A 19,348-nucleotide genomic window follows, 5' to 3' on the forward strand; every position below is an offset into this window, starting at 1 on the left:
CCGGGGAGGGTCCGGGCGCGGCCGGGCAGGGGCGCGTGCAGGGGGTGCGCGCGCCCGGCGCTCCTCGCGGTGACCTTGTGCAGGGGGCGCGACGGGGGCGCGGGCGGGGGCGGGGGCGCGCGGCGGGGGCGCGGACGGCGGGCGGGGGCGCGCCGGGGTGCGGTGCCGAGCTCCGCGGCTGCCGTGTGCGCGGCCCGGCCCGCAGCCCCGCTTTGTGGCCTCGGCCCGGCTGCGTATTCGTCCTGCGTGGCGGGCGCTCCCGAGGGGCGGGGGCGGGGCGCCGCCAACCCCCTTATCGCGGAGCCGCAGCCGGCGCGGCCCGACCCGGGGGCGGGGCGGGGACCCCCGTCCGAGCCTGTGTTCCCGGCGCCCTCCCAGGGGGGCCCGGCCGAGGCGCAGCCGGAGGCGCGGGGCCAATTAGCATTTTGATTGCAGGACTGGGGGCCCATCTGGACCGAGGCCTAATTACCGGGCAAACCCTCCGGGCGCGGGCGGTACGTGCCCGGCCGGTCCCTTCACTGGCGCCGCCGCCCCGCCCCTCCGGCCGCTCCCGTGCCCCCCGCGCGGCCCAGGCGGTCTATCCCTCGGCTCGCTCTCGCGCCCGGCCCACCGTCCACGGCCCCTGGCTGCCCCTTCACCTCTGTCGTCATTTATCTAGCCCTCCAGCCCCTGGCTGGCCATCCGCCTGCCTGCCCCTCTGTCAGCCTCCCCACCCTCCACCCCGCTCCCAACCCTCTTGACGGACAAGGCGTCAGAGCGCGGACACATGTGTCCCACGGCCACGCTCTCGAGGGGACCATTCGGGCGGCCCTTGATCTCGCTCGCTCAGGTGGAGTCCGCAGCCCCCTGGGGCGCCTGGCGGGGAGGGGCAGGTGGGCCCAGGCCTCTACCATCAGTTCGCAGTGACCGGGGTGCAGCGCACACATGTGGCCCGGCCTCAATTACGTGGGCCGCCTCGCCCCACCTCCTTTCCAGCACCCCCCTGCCCCCGCCAGCATCCCAGGGTCGCTGCATCCCAGTCCTAGGGTCCAGCTAGGAGAGACTGGGGAAGGAGAGATGGTGATTCCCATGCTTTTGGAAACTTTTAGCTATCCTCCTCCAGAGGCCACCCCGAGTCTCTCCCACTGAGGGCTGAAGACCTGGCGGGGGTGGGGTGAGCTTTGTTGCAGGAGAGGACACAGTCCCAGAGAGGCTACTTTGGCTCCCCGAGGACCCAGCCAGTTGAGGGATACTCCGACCCTCAGGGCCTTAGCACCCGAGGACCTTGGTCTGTTCACCCTGTCCTGGTTCGTGTTGCAGCTGGGCCCAGCATCTTACCCACCTGGGGTGAGGGGATGCAGTGTTGGTTCTGTGTCCCTCTACCTCCCTCTGCTTCTGGGCATGCCGTCTCCCGCCCTGGGCAGGTCCCATGTTGCTCAAAGGCCATGCTTTAAAGTGGAAACTCACAGTGTTATGTCCCCAGCACCCTCCCCGCAGCAGAGCCAAGATCCCTTGTGTGCTCACTCCTAGGCCCTGTGGTCACCCTCTCACCCCCCTCCACTGTGCTGGGGCTCAAATACAGTCTAGCCCAGCCTACAGCCTAGCAGGTCCACTCCTCCTCTGGATCCCTCTCCCTGGCTGCCAGCATCTGACCCTTGCTAGGAGTCTCTTTTGGTCTGGCTCCCTGGCACCCCAACACCCTCCTCCTCATCGGGAGAATGGAAGTCTTCCTGGAAGACTTTTGACTTCCTGGAAGTCAGTTGAGATCCTGTGTACATAGTGGGCTGACTCAACTGCCAATTTCCCAGCTGTGAGGTAAGACTCACAGCTCAGAACAGCCCACCTGCTCCTAAAGCCCACGGCCAGCCCAGGACACTGATACTAACCAGAAAGATGAGAAGGCCAGGTGGTAACTTGGCTCATGAGAGCAGGCGGGGGCAGAGACCAGGCCTGGGAGACCATTGTGGGCTTCAGCCTCTATTCCAGAGGAGATGGGATTGTATATTTTTGAGGAGCTGCAGGGAGGCCAGTGGGAATAAGCAGGGGCGTTGTGTTTATCCAGGTTTGGGCTTTTGCCAGGCAAGCTTCTGAGAGGGGCAGCTGAGCCAAAGGAGAGGAGGCACTGATTGTAGAATCTAAATGGAGTGAGGAAGGGGTGAGGGCATGACAGCGTGGGGGCTCTGGCACTGGGGTCGGCATCTGCAGGACGGAGCTGGGACTGTGCTGGGGGGTAGGTGACGGTCTGAGAGTGGGGTGTTGGGTTGAAACGCTGGAGGGGACGTGAGGGGGGACAGTTACTGATGGCAACAGGCTCAAGGGCATAATTGGGGCAGAGGACGAGGTCATTGACAGGAAGAAGGGGTCATGACTGAGGAGCAGGGAGCTGCAGGCTGGTCCTAAGAAACTGAGGCCACCGGGAAAGCAGACCTGGTGCAGCAACGGAGCGATGCCCGCAGCCAGGGCCGGTTAGGTGGTTAGCATGGCTCATGGCTTGTGTCAGCGAAGACTCCTGCAGAGAGGAGTGGGGAAGGGGCCACAGGCCACGGTGAGGAACAGGGGTGCCTGGTGCCCCCTTCCCAGCCAGGGGGCTGAGGTGGGAAGAGAAAAAGCAGCCCCCGGAGAAGGCTGGCAAGAAGGGAGCAGGGCAGAGGGGAGCTGGGGTTCCCAGCAACAGGGCTGAGGCTGGTGGGGGGTTGCTAGTGACTAGCTGTGCCCCAGAAGCCGGGGTGTGTACTGGGTGAGGCTTGGGAGGACAGTAGCATGGGGCAGAGCAGGTTCCTGCCGAGGCAGGAGCTTGGGAGCTACGGGAGAGAGGTTAGACCATGAGGCAACTAAAAATGTCTACTTAAAAAAGACAAGGAAAAACAAAGAGCAAATATCAAAGTAGTAGAAAATGTTTGTATAACAATGGGTTAATATTCTGATCATAGAATAGCTGCTATAAATGAACCTACAGAACAAAGATGCGGAGACCCCCAAGGGGTTAACAGGCAATTTACCGCACGATAAATAAGAGACCTTACTGGGAAAGACATGCAAACTAAACAAGATGCAAATTTTAGGGGGTTTTGTTTACAGTTTTATTATATAAAATATCAGATGTGCACAAAAGTGCAAAAAGTCAGATAAAGATACGTCCACATTGGCCCATCACTACCATCACCCAAGACCAGCTCACAGCCAATCTGATTTCCTTTCCCTCCCTGAAATCCCAGATATCATATCTCAAAATGCTACTTTTAGTAAGTAAATAAAGACATTTGAGCACAGAGGGCCTGGGAGTTGTGTGAGGGAGGCCCTGGCTCCCAGCCTGGGGTCACCAGGAGGTGTCATTGGGCTCTGCCCCCTTCTTGCTTCAGGAATGGTGTCCCCTCAGCCTCGTTTTAGGGCCATCAGAGAGGCCAGCAGCCCTGAGTGACCCAGGTCCTACTTTGTTCCAAGGGATCCAACCGCCCGATCTGCCCAGATCTTTGGGCCTCATTTCAAGCCTGAGATAGAATTTCCATACAAAAAATGTGTAAAGCATGGAGTTCCATCCGTTTTTTTTTCCTAAGGATTTTATTTATTTATTTATTTACGACAGAGACAGAGATAGCAGAGAAGCAGACTCCCCGCAGAGCAGAGAGCCTGATGCAGGGCTCGATCCCAGGACCCCAGGATCATGACCTAAGCCCAAAGCAAGATGCTTCACTGACTGAGCCACTCAGGCACCCCTGGAGTTCCATCAATTTTAACAACACAGTTGTTCTTGTATCAAGACACAGGACAGGGACACCTGAGTGGCTCAGTGGTTGAGTGTCTTCCTCTGGCTCAGGCCATGACCCTGGGGTCCTGGGATCAAGTCCCAATCAGGCTCCCCACACGGAGCCTGCTTCTCCCTCTGCCTGTGTCTCTCTGTGTGATCATAATCAAGTGATAAAGGGAAATATTAAAAGCAGCCACCAGGGGGTGTGGGGAGGAATCAACATACTGTGTATAAATGAGCAAAGATAAGGATGACAACAGACTTCTTTTTTTTTTAAGATTTTATTTATTTATTCATGAAAGACACACACACAGAGAGAGGCAGAGGCAGAGACGTAGGCAGTGAAAGAAGCAGACTCCATGCAGGGAGCCTAATGTGGGACTTGATCCTGGGACCCCAAGATTACGCCCTGAGCTGAAGGCAGGTGCTCAACCGCTGAACCACCCAGGTGTCCCAACAACAGATTTCTCATGGAAATAAAGCAAGCTAGAGGATGGTGGAGCAGCATCTCTAAAGTGCTGGGAGAAAACATTGTCAACCTGGAGTTTGATACCCAGTGAAAATATCTTTGAAATGCACAGGTTAGATAGATGTTTCAGACATATAAAAGCTGTAAGAATTCGTCACCAGCTGACCCACACTACAAGAAATCCTTAAGAATGCCCTACAGACAGAAGAAAATGACACCAGATGAAAATATCCATGTCTACAAAGAAATGAGAAGTATGCGAATTGTAACTAAGAAGTAAATGTAAACACTTTGTTTCTTATTATTTAAAAGATGATCAATTGATTATGTAGAACTAACAATGTATGTGGGGTTTGAAACATATATAGAAGTGGAATGTATAACTAGATAGCATAGTGTTGGCGTGGCAGAGATGGAAGGACAGGATGGCAAAGTGCTCACAGCGTGGGTAAAGTGGCCTAAGTCACTGGAATGTGGACTCTGATAAGTCAAAGGTGTATCTGTAAAGAATAAAGAAATTAGGGACACCTGGGTGGCTCAGTGGTTTAGTGCCTGCCTTCGACTCAGGGCATGACCCCGGGATCCTGGGATCGAGTCCCACGTCGGGCTCCCTGCGTGGAGCCTGCTTCTCCCTCTGCCTGTGTCTCTGCCTCTCTGTCTGTGTGTCTCTCATAAATAAATTTTTTTAAAAATCTTAAAACAAAATAATAAGCCAACAAAGAAATCATGCAAAATTCGCAGCAAATACAAAAGAAGGCAGAAGGGGGAAAGGAAAACAGGAAGAGATGGGACACATAGAAAGCACATGGCAGGTTGGTAGATCCAAATCCAGCTGTGTCTCTAATTGTATTACATGCAAGTGGTGTGGGCACCCCAACTACGAGGCAGAGGTTGCCAGGTGGTGTAAGAAAGTGGGCCCCCACTGCACGCTGTCTACAATAAGCCCATCGTAAATGGAAATAGGTTAAAATAAGAGGACCTGAAAAGATACACCACATAAACACTAAAGAAGGCTGGGGGGGCTATGTTTGCATAGGACAAAGTAGATTTCTTTTTTTTTAAAGATTTTATTTATTTATCCATGAGAGACACAAAGAGAGGCAGAGACAAAGCAGAGGGAGAAGCAGGCTCCATGCAGGGAGCCCGATGTGGGACTCGATCCCGGGACCCTGGAGTCACACCCTGGGCCGAAGGCAGATGCTCTGCTGCTGAGCCACCCTGGTGCCCCACAAAGTAGATTTGTAAATAAAGAATATTGCAGGTATTGAGAGGGTTGTTTCAAAGAAGGCTAAACTTACTGCAAAAGCTGTGCCAGGGTGCCCAGGGGGCTCCGTCGGTGAAGCGCCTGCCTTCCACTCAGGGCATGATCCCGGGTTCCTGGTTGGAGCCCCACTGCGGGCTCTCTCTCTCTCTCTCTCTCTCTCTCTCTCTCTCTCTCTCACACACACACACACACACACACACACACACTCCTCTTAAGGAGATAAATAAATAAAAATATTAAAAAACACAAAATACCTGTGCCAGGCCCAGGTCCTGGTTGAGAGTGAACAAGAACCTCCTGTATGGGGTGAGGCCAGCTGGGGGGTGCCCTGCACGTATTTCACATCCAGACCCCCTAAGCTGGGCTGGCGGAAGCGCTGCCCCCTGATAAGGACATCCTCTCCTTGAATGTTCAGGGACCGTTCTCTCTTCTGTCCTCGTATACACCCCTCGGGTCTGTCCCCACTTCCTACCACAAGGCCTGTGACTCACAGCACGTGCTGCAGGTGTGGAAACAGGGGCAGGTGCTAAAACCCAAAGGAGCTCTATAGTGGGTTAGAGAGTTCTTCAAAAGGAATGTGCAGGAGGGGATGTATTATTAGTGTGTGACACACCTGTCCCTGCAGGTGGAGCACACAGCCCAGGCACCATGGGGTAAGAGGAAGCATGGCCCCTGGGAGCTTGAGCTCCGTGTCCCCGCAGCTCTGGGGTCAGTCCCAGGGGGTGACAGCTATGGCCAGGGGCACAGCTACAGTGTCTATGAGCTGAAGGCTGTAGCTGCCACCTGTCATGTGCAAGAGGCCAGAAGAGGAGTGGCCTGCATAGCAGGGGACCTGAGCTGACCACCAGGTGGGGGTCTGGGAATGGGTGGCGCCAGGGCCTGCCGGGTCCTGGCAGCTGACCACCGGGCATGGCCACCCTGGCCCAAGAGCGTGCTCCGGCGCAGCAACACCTGAACCAGTGGCACTGGCTCTGGGGTCAGGTGAGAAGCGGAGATGGACGAGATTGTTGGCTGAGGCTGGAAGGGAAGAAAGTACGAACAGAGGCCAGAGAAAGGGGACGTGTGTTAGTGCAGAGAACGGCAAGGCGGTTGCCTTCCGTCACCTAGAAGGGAGAAAATGTAGCTAATGACCTGCTTCTGGGCGAGGAGACGTCCAGGAAATGGTGGAAATGCCTGTCGTGTGTGCCACTGTGTCACCTGCAAAAATAATGTATTGAAGTCCTAAGCCCCAGGTGTTCCAGGATGTGATGCTCTTTGGGAATAAGGTCCTTGCAGATGTCATTAGCTCAGGGGAGGGCATCATGGGAGCAGGGGACCTTTAATCAGGGGAACTGGTGCTTTTACAGGGAGAGGGAACGCGCCCGCGAGACAGGGCGCTGGTGAAGACAGATGCCTGAGGACGCAGAGGCAGATCGGCCAGGGGGCCCGAGGACAGCACCACCAGAGGCTGGGAGGGGGCCTGCCGTGGAGTTGCCCAGGGACCCCAGACGGAGCCAACCCTGCGGGCACCTCGATTTCAGACTTCTGGTCCCCAGAGCTAGGAGATCATAGAGCACTGTTGTCTTAATGTACCCGCGGCTCGAGAGCCATGAGGGCGGTGAGCTGCCTGTCACATCGAACGGATCACAAGCAGTGAATGAGCTAAGGACGGAACCTTTTAGTTTTCAAGAAATTAGAGGGGCGCCCAGGTGGCTCAGCGATGGAGCACCTGCCTTGGGCCCAGGGCATGATCCTGGAGAACCGGGATCGAGTCCCACATCGGGCTCCCTGCAGGGAGCCTGCTTCTCCCTCTGCCTGTATCTCTGCCTCTCTCTGTCTCTCATGGATAAATAAAAAATAAAATCAAATCTTTAAGAAATGTAGGACCTTGAGGCTTCTCCTTCAGATGCCTAAGAGATGTAAAGCAGTATCTTTTTTTTTTTTTTTTTTAAGATTTTACGTATTTGAGAGAGAGCGTGATCAGGAGGACAGGCAGAAGCAGAGGGACAAGGAGACTCGGAGCAGGGAGCCCAATGTGGGACTTGATCCCAGGACCCCAGGGTCATGCCCTGAGCCGAAGGCAGGTGCTAAACCGCTGAGCTACCCAGGTGTCCCACTTCCTCATATTTTAATAGAGTATCTGTTAAAGGTATCCTTCCCTGTCTCATTCATGTAAATCCTGTATGTAGTGAAAGAGAGCTTGGGGTTTTTTAGCTCATGGGTCTCTGCAAGGAGGACAGACACAGCTGGGTGGCCCAAGGAAGGACTCCTGAGCAACCTCATTTGCCCCTGGACCTGACTTAGATGGGAGATCCTGGACTTGAGGTCTGAGCCGGGTGCTGTGATGAGATGAGCTATTGGGGGGTCTGGGAGAGGCCAGAGGGTGCACTGTGGTGGACTCCCCACATTCAGGACCCCTGTGAAACTCCTGCTTTTCATGGACGTGACTCTGGGCTTGGCCCTCTGACTTGCTTGGCCACTAGGACATTGGCATGAATGATGTGCGCAGAGACTTAATGGGATGGGGCCCAGTGAGGCTGCACTGCTTGTAACACTCCCTCCTGGAAACCGGTAACAAGAGAGTCTGCTGAGTGATGAGAGACCACCTGAAAAGAGGCCTGGAGGCTGGGGGTCAGGTTGGACGCCTGGCCCCCACCGGGAGCAAGTGGAACCGCCCAGCTGAGCCCCGCCTGCGGCCCGGCTCCAGTGAGGACTTGCGGTTTCAAAGGCCTCAAGCTGAGGCTGGTTTGTTAGGTATCAACAGGAAACTGAAGCCGCTTGGTCTGCACCCCTGACTCCCGTCCTCACTGTCTGCCTTCCCAGCCCAAGTCCCGTAGTCCAAAATTGTAATCCCTTCCCTGAACCCCACACTCTTATACTGTCCTCACACATCCCCAACCCTTGTTAGACCGAACTATCTACCAACTCCACACCTGCATCCAAGCAGCAAAACTGCGCTAGAGAAAAACACAAAAGCACACTCACTCATCCTTTAAGTTTACAAAACATGTCTCGAAGTGGGCTCTGCACATGACCAGAAAATCTTACTACACTTTCTTTATCCTGTTCGTCTTCCTTCTCTGGGAAGACTGTTTCACACCTTGCCTTGTTTTTGTTCCTTGAAGCTTCTGAATCTCCACCCACCCTGTCGCCCCTTGAAGCTAACAATCCTTTTTTTTTTCTTTTCTTTTCTTTCTTTTTGAATCAGAGCCTTGGTTACAAGTGTTAGAAAACTCCTCATAACAATAATTTTTAAAAAAAATTTTTTTAAATTTTATTTTTATTTTTATTTTTTAAATTTTTTTTTTTATTTATTTATGATAGTCACACACAGAGAGAGAGAGAGAGAGGCAGAGACACAGGCAGAGGAGAAGCAGGCTCCATGCACCGGAAGCCCGACGTGGGATTCGATCCCGGATCTCCAGGATCGTGCCCTGGGCCAAAGGCAGGCGCTAAACCGCTGCGCCACCCAGGGATCCCTATTTTTATTTTTTATTTATGATAGTCACACACACAGAGAGAGAGAGAGAGGCAGAGACACAGGCAGAGGGAGAAGCAGGCTCCATGCACCGGGAGCCCGACGTGGGATTCGATACCGGGTGTCCAGGATCGTGCCCTGGGCCAAAGGCAGGCACCAAACTGCTGCGCCACCCAGGGATCCCCGCATAACAATAACTTAAACTGTAGAAGTCTTACTCTTTTGCAAAGAGTTCAGCCTAAGCCATCCAGTGCGCAGGGCAGCTGCAGTGTTCAGGCTTCCATGATTCCATCTTGCTGCTCTGCTCTCCTCAACCCGTGCCTGGTACCTCGTCATCCAAGGTGGTTGCTGAAGCTCCTGGCATCGTAGGTGCCGTGCCTACAGGCTTGCGGGGGAGGGGGGGTAGGAAATGGCAAAGATAGGCCACCCCCCCTTAAGGACGCATTTGGAAATTCTACACGCCAATTCTTATATTGCATTGGCCAGGACTTAGTCCCAAGACAACATCTATCCACCTGCGATGGAGGCTTGGCAACGCAGTCCCTGCTCTGTGGGACCATAGGCCTAGTTAAATTTGGGGGAGGTTCTCCCTAAGGAATGAGTGGAGGATGGGCAAAGGGATCCCACTTGCCCTCACGAGGTGTAGTCCTTTCCTCTTCTGCCCAGCCTGGAAGTTGGTTCCTGCATCCTACCCCCTCCTCCCCCACCCCCCACCCCCCTCCACTCCCCCACCCCTGCCGGGTGCTCTTCTCCAGAGCTCTGCATGACCCCTGCCTGTGGCATCAGCTCAAATGCTGCATCCCTCCCCATCCAGGGAAGGATTCTCAAATGTGCATCCTCCCTGATCCCCCGAGCTAGGAGAACATCACCCCACCTCCAGCCTTTTTGGCAGTATACAAGTTAGCTCTTCTTTTAGCTCTGTCCCTCTTAAGATTGTCAGCCCCAGGATGCCTGGGTGGCCCTTGGCTCAGGAGTCCTGGGATAGAGTCCTGCATCAAGGTTCCCCGCGGAGAGCCTGCTTCTCCCTCTGCCTGTGTCTCTGCCTCTATGTGTCTCTCTCATGAATAAATAAATAAAACCTTGCCAAAAAAAAAAAAAAAAAAGATGGTCAGCCCGAGGAGGACAGGAACTTTGCCTTCCTAGATGCAACTAAGTCCCCAACCTGAAGCATTGACCTGAGCAGCCTCCCAGAGCCCGAGGGACTGACATGACTTTCTAACCCCTTCAGAGCAGACGCACTGGGGGCCTAGCTCGGCCACGAGCCACTCATGTAGTGAGGCTAGGCCCATGGCCTCCACCTCCCACTCCTCACCTTCCCCTCATAACGTTTCCCCCAACCTGTCCCAAGCCCCTCACGCCAGGTCTGCTCACCCTCTCCAGCCTGTCCCCTGGCAAAAGCAAGGCAGTCACCTGGGGATAACTTGGGCCCTATCTTCTGAGGGGCAAGAGGAGCCTGCACCTGTGCCATGACCATTGCCTGAAGCAATTCCAGCAGTCCCTGGATCCTGCCCGCGCACCCACTGGGTTTGGCCACCTTGGGATCAGGAGTTGATCAGTGAGTGACTCTGAGCCATGGTTCCAGGCAGAACGAGCTCCATGGCATGTGACCCAGGCAGTCACCCTCAGAAGGGCCCATACAGGGTTTTGTTGTTGTCTTGTTTGTTTGTTTAACTAAGTAAACTACACCCAACATGGGGCTCAAACACAATCCCAGGATCAAGAGTCACATGCTCCACTGACCTAGCCAGGCAGGCACCCCCATCCTGGGCTTAATGCTTTAGTGTCTCCTGGAAATTCTCAATAACTGTTTTAACAAGAGGTGCTACACTTTCATTTCACATGGGGCCCTGCAAATTATGCAGCTGGTTCTGGTTCCAGGGACACTCACTGATATAACACTCAGAGACCTAGGTCACCAGCGAGGCCCTGAGGGGAAATGCTGACCAGAGGAGCCACATGGACAGTGCCAGCTGCCACTCCTGCCGGGGCCACAATAGCCCACTGCCCTCTCCACTCCCACAGCAGCTCCCACTACCCAGGAGGGGGGAACACCCACTGGACAAGGGGATAGGGGACTGGTGGGCCGGTGGGCCAGTGGGCATGGGGAAGGAAGCTACAGGGATGCATGGGTCCATCCAGCAGGCCTTGAACCCTGCTCCAGGGCTCTGCAACATACTCCTTAGGAGCGCTGCAGCCCTGACTTTGGGGACACGTAGCCCCAGGCACAAGGCTGGACCCATGGCTATGCCCCCTCCCATTGCTGAGTGAACTGGGAACACAGACTGACCAGATTCTGACTCCCGGATGCCTCATTGGTCCACACTCCCGAGGCCAGGCAGGATGGCTAAGTGCTGCTGACAGGGAGGCAGGGGGTCCCACACCTGTCCAGTGAGGAGTCCTGGGGGGCCTGCTGCTCATTGCTCACCCTGCTCCTATCGCCACCCCCAGTCTTCCAACCCAGACTCCAAGATGTGCTCCCTGAGGCCCTGGGAGGTGGGTAGTAGGGGAAGACCCTGGAGCAGGGGCCTCCCCCCACCCCTCGCCTGCCCTCCCCTCCCAGAGGGAGCACTTCCTGGAAGCGAGAGGCAGCTTTATTGAGGGGGTAAAGGTGAGAGATTGGCCAGGAAGGGAGAATGCAGCTCCTGGGCAGGGGTGCGGGGAGCGGGGCTGCCTGTGGCGTCACACGTCCAGGTCCAGGTCCAGGTCGGACTGGGAGTTCCGCTTGTCGTACGTGCGGGTCTTGCGCTGCACGATGCCCGGGCTGAAGGCGGCCCCCAGTGGCCAGTGGCGGACCACGTGGCGGTAGGACGTGGCCAGGCAGTCAAAGTAGTTAATGTTGAGCTTCCTGGCAATGTGACGGCCCAGGTATTCCATCTGCTGTGGGGACAGGCGGCGGTCAGGAGAAGACGGTCCGCCCTGCGCCGCGGGCCGCGTGGGAACCGCGCTGTGCCCGAGGAGCGGCCCGTGCTAAGCCCCTAAGCGGTGGGGGCCTCGCGTAGGACGGAGGAGGGGAGGGAGTGCGTCCCGGGACCCACCTCGTAGCGCTCTGACAGCTGCACCAGCACCAGCGGCTCTAGTTTGTGGCCGCACAGAACCAGCTGGAAGAAGCACCTTCCGTAGGCTGCAGTGGAGCGAGCAGTTCAGCCCGGGGGCTCCATGGGGCTGGGGCGAGGGCGAGGGGTCGGGGAGGCTCCGGGGGCTGGGAGCTCCGGGGGCCAGAGCCGGGGGCGGGGCAGAGGGCTGGCACCCTCCCCCCTGCACACCCTCCCTGGTCGGCGGCCGCGCCGTGCTTCACCGTCGGAGCTGAGCGCCAGGCGCACGTAGACCAGGTGCATAGGGCCCTGACACACGGTGCGGCCCTGGATGGAGAAGTGGTACGTGCCCCGCGCGTGGTTCAGCACCAGGCGGCGCCGTGCCAAAGACGAAATCATGAGCCACAAGCCCACGGCCAGGCCGCACGCGGGGAAGCCCCAAGTCTCCTGCTTCCGCACCTGCCGGAGCCGCAGGGACCTGAGCAGCCAGGGGGCGGGGCCGGGGCGGGGCCATGTGCGGGGCCCGGGCGAGGGGGGCGCGGCCGGGGAGCGTCGGGGCGGGGCCATGCGAGTGAGGGGGCGGGGCCAGGGTGAGGGGCGGGGCCAGGGTGAGTGTCGGGGTGGGGGCGGGGCCGGGGCCGGGGCCGGGGCCGGGCGGGGCGCGGCAGGCCCCAGGAGGCCGGCTCTGCGCTGGGGCGCGGCCGGGAGCTCAGACCTGGCTCACCACGCCGAAGCTGACGAGGAGGAGGCAGACGACGAAGAGCAGCGTGCCCTTCCACAGGGTGTCCAGGTAGTACTCGAGCACGAAGACTGCGGGCAGCGTGGCGGCGGCGCGTGAGGACGACCGGGCCCTGCCGGCAGCGGGGGTGGCAGTGCCAGCGCTCGGGCCGGAGCAGCCGCCGCACGCAGGGCCCCGGGGCGCGGTCAGCATCCAGGCCGCACGCACATCGGATCCCCGCCCCGCGCCCCCACCCAGGCCGCCGCTCCCGGGGGTTCAGGGGGCGCCCCGGCCCGGCCCGCGCGCACCGTTGGGCTGCTGCTGGGTGAACGGGTAGAAGCTGTTGTTCTTCAGGCGCTTGGCCAGGTGGCGCTGGGTGCAGAAGAGCCCCAGGGCCCAGAGCTGGAAGCGCTTGCCTCCGGAGGTCGTGGGCAGGCCGCTAGCCCGGCCCTTGGGGGCCTGCGTTGGGCACAGAGGGTCAGCGGGGCTCCCGCAGGCCGCCGACGCCCCGGGCTCAGGGTCACGCCGGTACCTGGGACGACAAAGCCTCCAGGACTGCGGTCCAGGAAGGAGCGTCTGTAGGACAGAGGGCCTAGGAGCGCCTCGGCGGGTGGTCCTGGCTGGGCGGGCCTGGATTCTAGAAGCTCTGGGTAGCGCGTTCTAGAAGGGGCTGTTCTGTTCCTACCTCTCTGTGGGGAGTGCCCACACCACAGAGGCCCCCTGCACCGCCCAGTTCACAGGCCTCGCCTCAAGGGCGGGTGGCCAGACATCCCAAGCCTGCACCGGAGGTCTGCAGGCAGGCACTGCACACTGGACCTCCCGGCTGAGCAGGGCCGCCCTCACCCCATGGCCACTTTTGCCCAGGCGGAGCCTCAAACACAAGCACAGACAGCTCACCCCCTGTCCCTGAGGGCAGGACACACACATTCCAAGATTCAAGCACTTCGGTCAATCAGCAATGCACCCCTACCCCCACCCTCAGGATCCCAGCAGTTTTAGCCTTGAATGGTTCCTGCAGGCACAACACCTGGCCTCTCATCCCCACCTTAAGGACCACACAGAGTTCCTAAAAATGTTTTATTGTTTAAAAAAATGCTTAAACATCCAAAACGTGGAAAGGGTGGCAGGCACCGCTGACTACCTGAGGGCTGGGGGTCTGGAGCTGCCTAGCTGGAGGAGGGGAGGCTGGTGAGCAGCTGTTCCAGGCACCACTGGACTTCCTCCTGGCCTCGGTAGGCCCGCTTCAGGCCCCGAGGAAGGCAGCGGCAGGACTCCAGGTTGAGATAGAGCAGGCCTGGGCAGCTGCTGATCACAGAGCTGTGGGGGCAGGGCACACCATGGGGAGTCGAGCCGCTGGTTCCCAAAAGACCCAGGCCCCACTGGGGCTCGGCCAAGGTAAGAAGCCCTCTCTGCCCAGGCGCCACACCTGGCTCTGCCACCCACAGCCACCGAGGCCCAAGCCCAGTACCCTTGGTGTCCCTAATGTCCATCCTAAACAGGAGCTTGGCCAACACGTGCTCCCCTTTTGCGCCCTGAAACTTGCAAGCCATACTGACTCCAAGAGACCAGGAATGGGGATGCTGACCTGACTGTGCTTGGTGTGACCCGGGTGCCCCTGAGGTTGACAGAGCATAAGGCTGGGTGTGAGCCCCCGGGGGTGGCTGAGAAGGCAGCCAAGGCCTGCTCCAGGTCTTTCTCACTGAAGGCCTGGCCACTCAAGTCCAGTTCCCGCAGAGTGTGGCGCCACTTCTGAGTCAACAGGTGGCTGCCCTCTCTGGCTAGAGTCAAGCGATCTGACGTGCCATAAAGACCCAGGTGAAGCTGTTCTAGCTCTGCAAGGGAAGAGTGGTCATGAGTTGTGGGGCGGCAAGGGTGCCCACATCCCTCCCACCCAGCCACCACCCAGAGAAAGCTGACCCTGACACGGCAGATCGTGCAGGCCGGCAGGTGTGATGCGGGCACAGCCACGAAGATCCAGCAGGCGCAGGTTAGGAGAGCCGTGGAGCAGGCGGCCCAGGGCCTCGTTGCTTACAAAGTTGCAGGTGGAACCAGCGAGGCAGAGCTCCTCGAGGCTGGGGAAGCCTGGGCCAGGAGTCACCACTCGCCCGGAAGGCTTGGGCAGCCACATCAGGTTTAGGAGCCGCAGCACCTGGAGCGAGGCCCAGGCTGCAGATGGGAAGGGAGGGTGGTAGGTGGGAGAGGCGGGGTGTCAGGTACCTGCAGCTGGGGGCAGCCCTTCTGCAGCCCCTCAACAGGCAGCTGGAGAGGAGTGCTGCTGCGGTTGATGCCGGTGCTCACCTCCAGGACCTGGAGCTGGGGGCAACAGCTGCCCTGCAGAGGTGGAGAACAGACTCAGCGGCCAGGCTGCGCCGGGCTCAGCATCCCGCTCTGCTGCCACCCGTCACCAACCTACCAGAAGTGCACCCAGGATGGCTGTTGTCTGGGAGCTGTAGGTCAGCCACAACTTGCGCATTCGGGGCCCTGCCTCCTCCAAGAAGCTCACCACGGCTGTGGACTCCACCTGGGAACCCAGCACATGGGTACCCATCCCTTTGGCCCAGGCTTCTTCAGGGCCCCTGGGGACACAGGGCTCACCATGGAGTGCTGTATGTCCAGGCTGTGGAGCTGAGGACAGGCTTTGGCTAGCATAATCAGGGTGTCAGAGGTTACACCATGGCTATCAGAAAGCTTGAGGAAGGTGAGCCGAGGACAGGACTCGCTAACCAGCTGTGGAAGACAGAGTACCAGCAGAGATTGGGAGAGGTCATGTGTCCACAAAGGAAGAAACCAGTGGCCGACACCAAACCCTCACTACTGCCTCAGCTATGACCTTCTTTCTGCCCACAGCAAGTCAACATGGTGCTCCCAGTTCTGACACCTCCCTGCTGAAAGAAACAACAGGAAAGGAGGCCCAGGCAGGCATCCCCGTGGGGCAACACTGGGCTCCAGGTGCCTGACCCACTCCCTGGAAGTACTGGGCAACCCCAAAATGTCATGGCTGGTGGGCAGGGCAGCCTGGAGCTCTCACCTTCAACACGGGGTGTACCTGGGACTTCCAGTGGATGAGGGTCAGCCTCTGGAGCTGCGAGAACCTGGGCCGACAGCAGAGGCAGAGCTGCACGGTGTTCCCACGCTGCCCGACAGCAGAGTCCCCACCCACCCCTTCCGCTAGGGAGACACACACTGCCGCCGACAGGAAGCCAGGGAAGAAAGAAAAGAGGGAAGGTCTCACCGATTGGGCATAAGCCACTCCAGGGAGGCGAGAAGCTTCTTCTCGGCCTTGGCTTCACTCTTGGCGAGGCGGCCAGCCGGCGAGGGTGACAGGGTCACGGTGTGCCAGAGCGCAGGCTGGGAGGCCGCCTGGTGCCAGCGGCGGCACACGCGAGCAGCCCTGGGAGGAGACCTGGGCTGAGGGGCTGCGACGAGACCGCTGTCCCCGTCGTCCTCACCAGGCTGCGGACAGCTCGGCTGCAGGGCCGGCCCTGGGCTCTCCGTGGACCCCCGAGAGGCTGCGCTCTGTCCCCCGCGGTGCCCCCGCCGCGGCCACCCGCCCGCTGGGCAAGAGGTCAGCTGGGCCGTGCCGCTGCGCCCCCCCGGGCCTGGGGTACCTGCCGAGGAAGGGCACGGGCCCATCGGCCGCCACCAGCAGCCCGAAGATCTGCAGCAGGATTTCCAGGGGGATGCGGTCGCCCCAGCCCGGGTCGGGCCCCGGCGGCGGCTCCGGGGCGGGCGCCGTTCTAGGCCTGGCCTTGGCGCCCGGGGCGCGAGGCGCGGGGGCCAGCTGCCGCTGAGCGCGGCGGGCGGCGCGCCGGTGCACGCGGGGGCGGGCAGGCCCCGGGCCGGGCAGCACCAGCAGCATGCTGTCCGACTGCAGCAGGTGGTACCCGGAGCCGCTCGGCGCCAGCCGGTCCCACCACCAGTCCTCGGCCGAGCGAGCCCGCTCCCCGGCCGGCTGCGCGCCCCGAGCCCGGCGCCGGGCCCGTCGCGCCGCCCCGGCAGCCATAGCTCCCAGCCGAAGCCCCGGGCCGCCCCGGGGCGGCGGAAGAGGCGGGTCCCGCGGCGGAAGGGCGGGGCCTGGGCCGACACGCCCCGCGCCCGACTTCCGAGGCGGGACTTCCGGCTGCGGCCTTGCGGGAGGCCGAGGTGGGCTGGGCGGCCTGCGGCTTCCTGCGGTCCTGGCTGTGGGGTGGGCGCTCGGTCCGGCTGGGCAGCGGTTCCCGGCTCCGGGCCCGAGGCGCCGCCCGTGGAGCGCAGCGAGACGCCTGGCTGTCGGGGCTGGGGGCGCTCGGCAGCTCTGCGCCGCCCACCGGACACCGCGAGGGGCGGTGCGGGGCCCCGCCCCCTCCCCGCGGACACGCCCCCTCCCCGCGGACCCGCCTTCGCTCCCGCCGACCCGGAGCTCGCAGAAGCCTGGGACTCTCCACCGGGGCGGAGCGGCAGCCGAGGTGTGCGCGGCGCTGGGGATCCACGTCCCGGGTCCGGGTCCGCCCCGGGGGCGGGCGGTGGTGGCCCGAGCAGCGCAGGCGGGGCGTGGGGCCCCCTCCCCGCGTGCTCCCGGGGCCCCGCGGAGGCTCCTCCTGCCGCGAGCGCGTTCCGGGTGCGCCTCCCCGGCACCATCGAGGCCCGCTGGCCCCGCTCGTCGCCGTGCAGGTCTGTCTGACGTGTGGCCCCGCGTCCGCGTCTGTTTTCTTCGAGGTGCCAGAGGCCTTGGGGTCGCGGCAGAGCCGGAGCGTGCGCTCGGGCCGAGGCGGGGGCAGAGGAGCAGGCCGTGACCCTGGGCTGTGCTGCGGGGCCCAGCGCGGGCCGGATGGCAGCACCCCCGCTGGGCCGCCTGGTGTCGACACACCTGCTGGTGGCCCTCTTTGGCATGGGCTCTTGGGCTGCCATCAACGGGATCTGGGTGGAGCTGCCCGTGGTGGTGAAAGACCTTCCCGAGGGTGAGCGGGGCGTGCAGGGGGCGCGCAGGGGGCGGGGGTCGGCCGCCCTGAGTCGCCCTGAGCTGCCGCCGCTCACCGCTGCTCTCCCCTTCCGCAGGTTGGAGTCTGCCGTCCTATCTGTCTGTGCTGGTGGCGCTGGGGAACCTGGGTCTGTTGTTGGTGACTCTGTGGAGGCGGCTGGCTCCGGGCAAGAGCGAGCGGGTCCCCATCCAGGTGGTACAGGTGCTGAGCCTGGTGGGCACAGCCCTGCTGGCCCTGCTGTGGCACCATGTGGCCCCCGTAGCGGGGCAGCTCCGCTCTGTGGCCTTCCTGACGCTGGCCTCCGTGCTGGCCCTGGCCTGCTGTGCCTCTAATGTCACCTTCCTGCCCTTCCTGACCCACCTGCCACCTCCCTTCCTGCGCTCCTTCTTCCTGGGTCAGGGCCTCAGCGCCTTGCTGCCCTGTGTGCTGGCCCTACTGCAAGGCGTAGGCCACCTCGAATGTCTGCCAGTCTCTGCCAATGGCACCCTCTGGCTCCCCAACGACTTCCCAGAGCGTTTTCCCGCCAGCACCTTTTTCTGGGTGCTGACCGCTCTTCTGGTCACTTCAGCTGCTGCCTTCCAGGGTCTGCTGCTGTTGTTGCCATCACCACCATCTGCATCCACAGCAGGTCTGGGGTCTGACCTGCGGGTGAGGACCCCAGGAGTGGAGGAGGAGGAGGAAGAGGCTTCACCGCTTCAGGAGTCACCGAACCAAGCAGCAGGCGCCCCTCCCAGCCCAGACCCTGACGCCCATCGGCTGCTCTCCGTCCACAGTGCCTGCCTGCTGGGCCTGCTGGCCATCACCAATGCACTGACCAACGGTGTGTTGCCTTCCGTGCAGAGCTTTTCCTGCCTGCCCTATGGCCGCCTGGCCTACCACCTGGCAGTGGTGTTGGGCAGCGCCGCCAACCCTCTCGCCTGCTTTCTGGCCATGGGCGTGCTATGCAGGTATGAGGGTCCCCGGCTGCTTGGGGTGGAGTTTAGGGATGAGCGCTGGGTTGTGGTACAGCCAGTCCTGAATTTCTGCTCACCCGTGTAGGTCTCTGGCAGGGCTGGGTGGTCTCTCTGTGCTGGGCATGCTCTTTGGGGCCTACCTGATGGCACTGGCAATCCTGAGCCCTTGCCCACCCTTGGTGGGCACCTCTGCAGGGGTGGTCCTTGTGGTAAGTCTGCTGGGAATACTGAGGCAAAGTGGTTGCGGTGGTGGTGGTGGGGGTTGCCCCAGAGCAGGGAAGATCTCACGCTCAGCCTGCTGCTGTGTCCATCCTTCAGGTGCTGTCATGGGTACTGTGTTCGGGTGTGTTTTCCTATGTGAAGGTGGCCGCGAGCTCCTTGCTGCACGGTGGCGGCCGGCCGGCACTGCTGGCAGCTGGAGTGGCCATCCAGGTGGGCTCCCTGCTCGGTGCTGTCGCCATGTTCCCTCCCACCAGCATCTATCACGTGTTCCGCAGCGGGAAGGACTGTGTGGACCAGTGTGGCTCCTAAGCCTGGGTGGATAGGGACCTGACATTGGGCTGAGATGCCGCAGCACCCAAGTGCTCAGAGTCCAAGGAGGCCCTCCTACACATGGGCGTACTAGTGGACACCTGTACACTCCATAGCAGACACTGGTCAGGGTGAGGACCGCAGAGCAGGCCCAGAACCAGGGTCCGGCTAGGGCTGTGGACTTGGCCTGAGATCTGGAACCCGTGTGGGCTTTACACAATAAATCACTGTTACTCCATGGA

General features: G+C 60.3%; 3 protein-coding genes across 5 annotated transcripts; 1 reads left to right on the forward strand and 2 right to left on the reverse strand.

Annotated features, from left to right (window-relative positions):
• Positions 1-11,540: 11,540 nt before the first annotated feature.
• On the reverse strand, positions 11,541-13,512 carry TMEM249 (transmembrane protein 249). The gene is made up of 6 exons (XM_055314052.1): positions 13,508-13,512; positions 12,973-13,310; positions 12,662-12,756; positions 12,210-12,405; positions 11,950-12,035; positions 11,541-11,791 (listed from the first exon to the last, which is right to left on the reverse strand). The coding sequence occupies exons 1-6, from the start codon at positions 13,510-13,512 to the stop codon at positions 11,594-11,596; spliced, it is 918 nt and encodes a 305-aa protein (XP_055170027.1). The 3' UTR covers positions 11,541-11,593.
• SLC52A2 (solute carrier family 52 member 2) lies at positions 12,614-19,348 on the forward strand. Of its 2 annotated transcripts, none has more exons than XM_055314329.1 (5): positions 12,614-12,736; positions 17,360-17,601; positions 17,699-18,569; positions 18,661-18,784; positions 18,894-19,348. In XM_055314329.1, the coding sequence occupies exons 2-5, from the start codon at positions 17,472-17,474 to the stop codon at positions 19,104-19,106; spliced, it is 1,338 nt and encodes a 445-aa protein (XP_055170304.1). In that variant the 5' UTR covers positions 12,614-12,736; positions 17,360-17,471; the 3' UTR covers positions 19,107-19,348. The 2 variants fall into 2 exon arrangements, with proteins under 2 accessions (XP_055170304.1, XP_055170303.1); XM_055314328.1 differs by lacking the exon at positions 12,614-12,736 and adding an exon at positions 16,978-17,109.
• Positions 13,728-16,776, reverse strand: FBXL6 (F-box and leucine rich repeat protein 6). Of its 2 annotated transcripts, none has more exons than XM_055314327.1 (9): positions 16,273-16,776; positions 15,897-16,055; positions 15,693-15,756; positions 15,260-15,391; positions 15,078-15,185; positions 14,963-14,995; positions 14,582-14,813; positions 14,250-14,496; positions 13,728-13,981 (listed from the first exon to the last, which is right to left on the reverse strand). In XM_055314327.1, exons 1-9 carry the CDS (start codon positions 16,665-16,667, stop codon positions 13,831-13,833), a joined length of 1,521 nt encoding a protein of 506 aa, XP_055170302.1. In that variant the 5' UTR covers positions 16,668-16,776; the 3' UTR covers positions 13,728-13,830. The 2 variants fall into 2 exon arrangements, with proteins under 2 accessions (XP_055170302.1, XP_055170301.1); XM_055314326.1 differs by having other exon boundaries at positions 14,882-14,995; positions 16,273-16,773.

This window comes from Nyctereutes procyonoides, unplaced genomic scaffold (genome assembly GCF_905146905.1).
Source record: "Nyctereutes procyonoides isolate TBG_1078 unplaced genomic scaffold, NYPRO_anot_genome, whole genome shotgun sequence".
Taxonomy (NCBI): domain Eukaryota; kingdom Metazoa; phylum Chordata; class Mammalia; order Carnivora; family Canidae; genus Nyctereutes; species Nyctereutes procyonoides.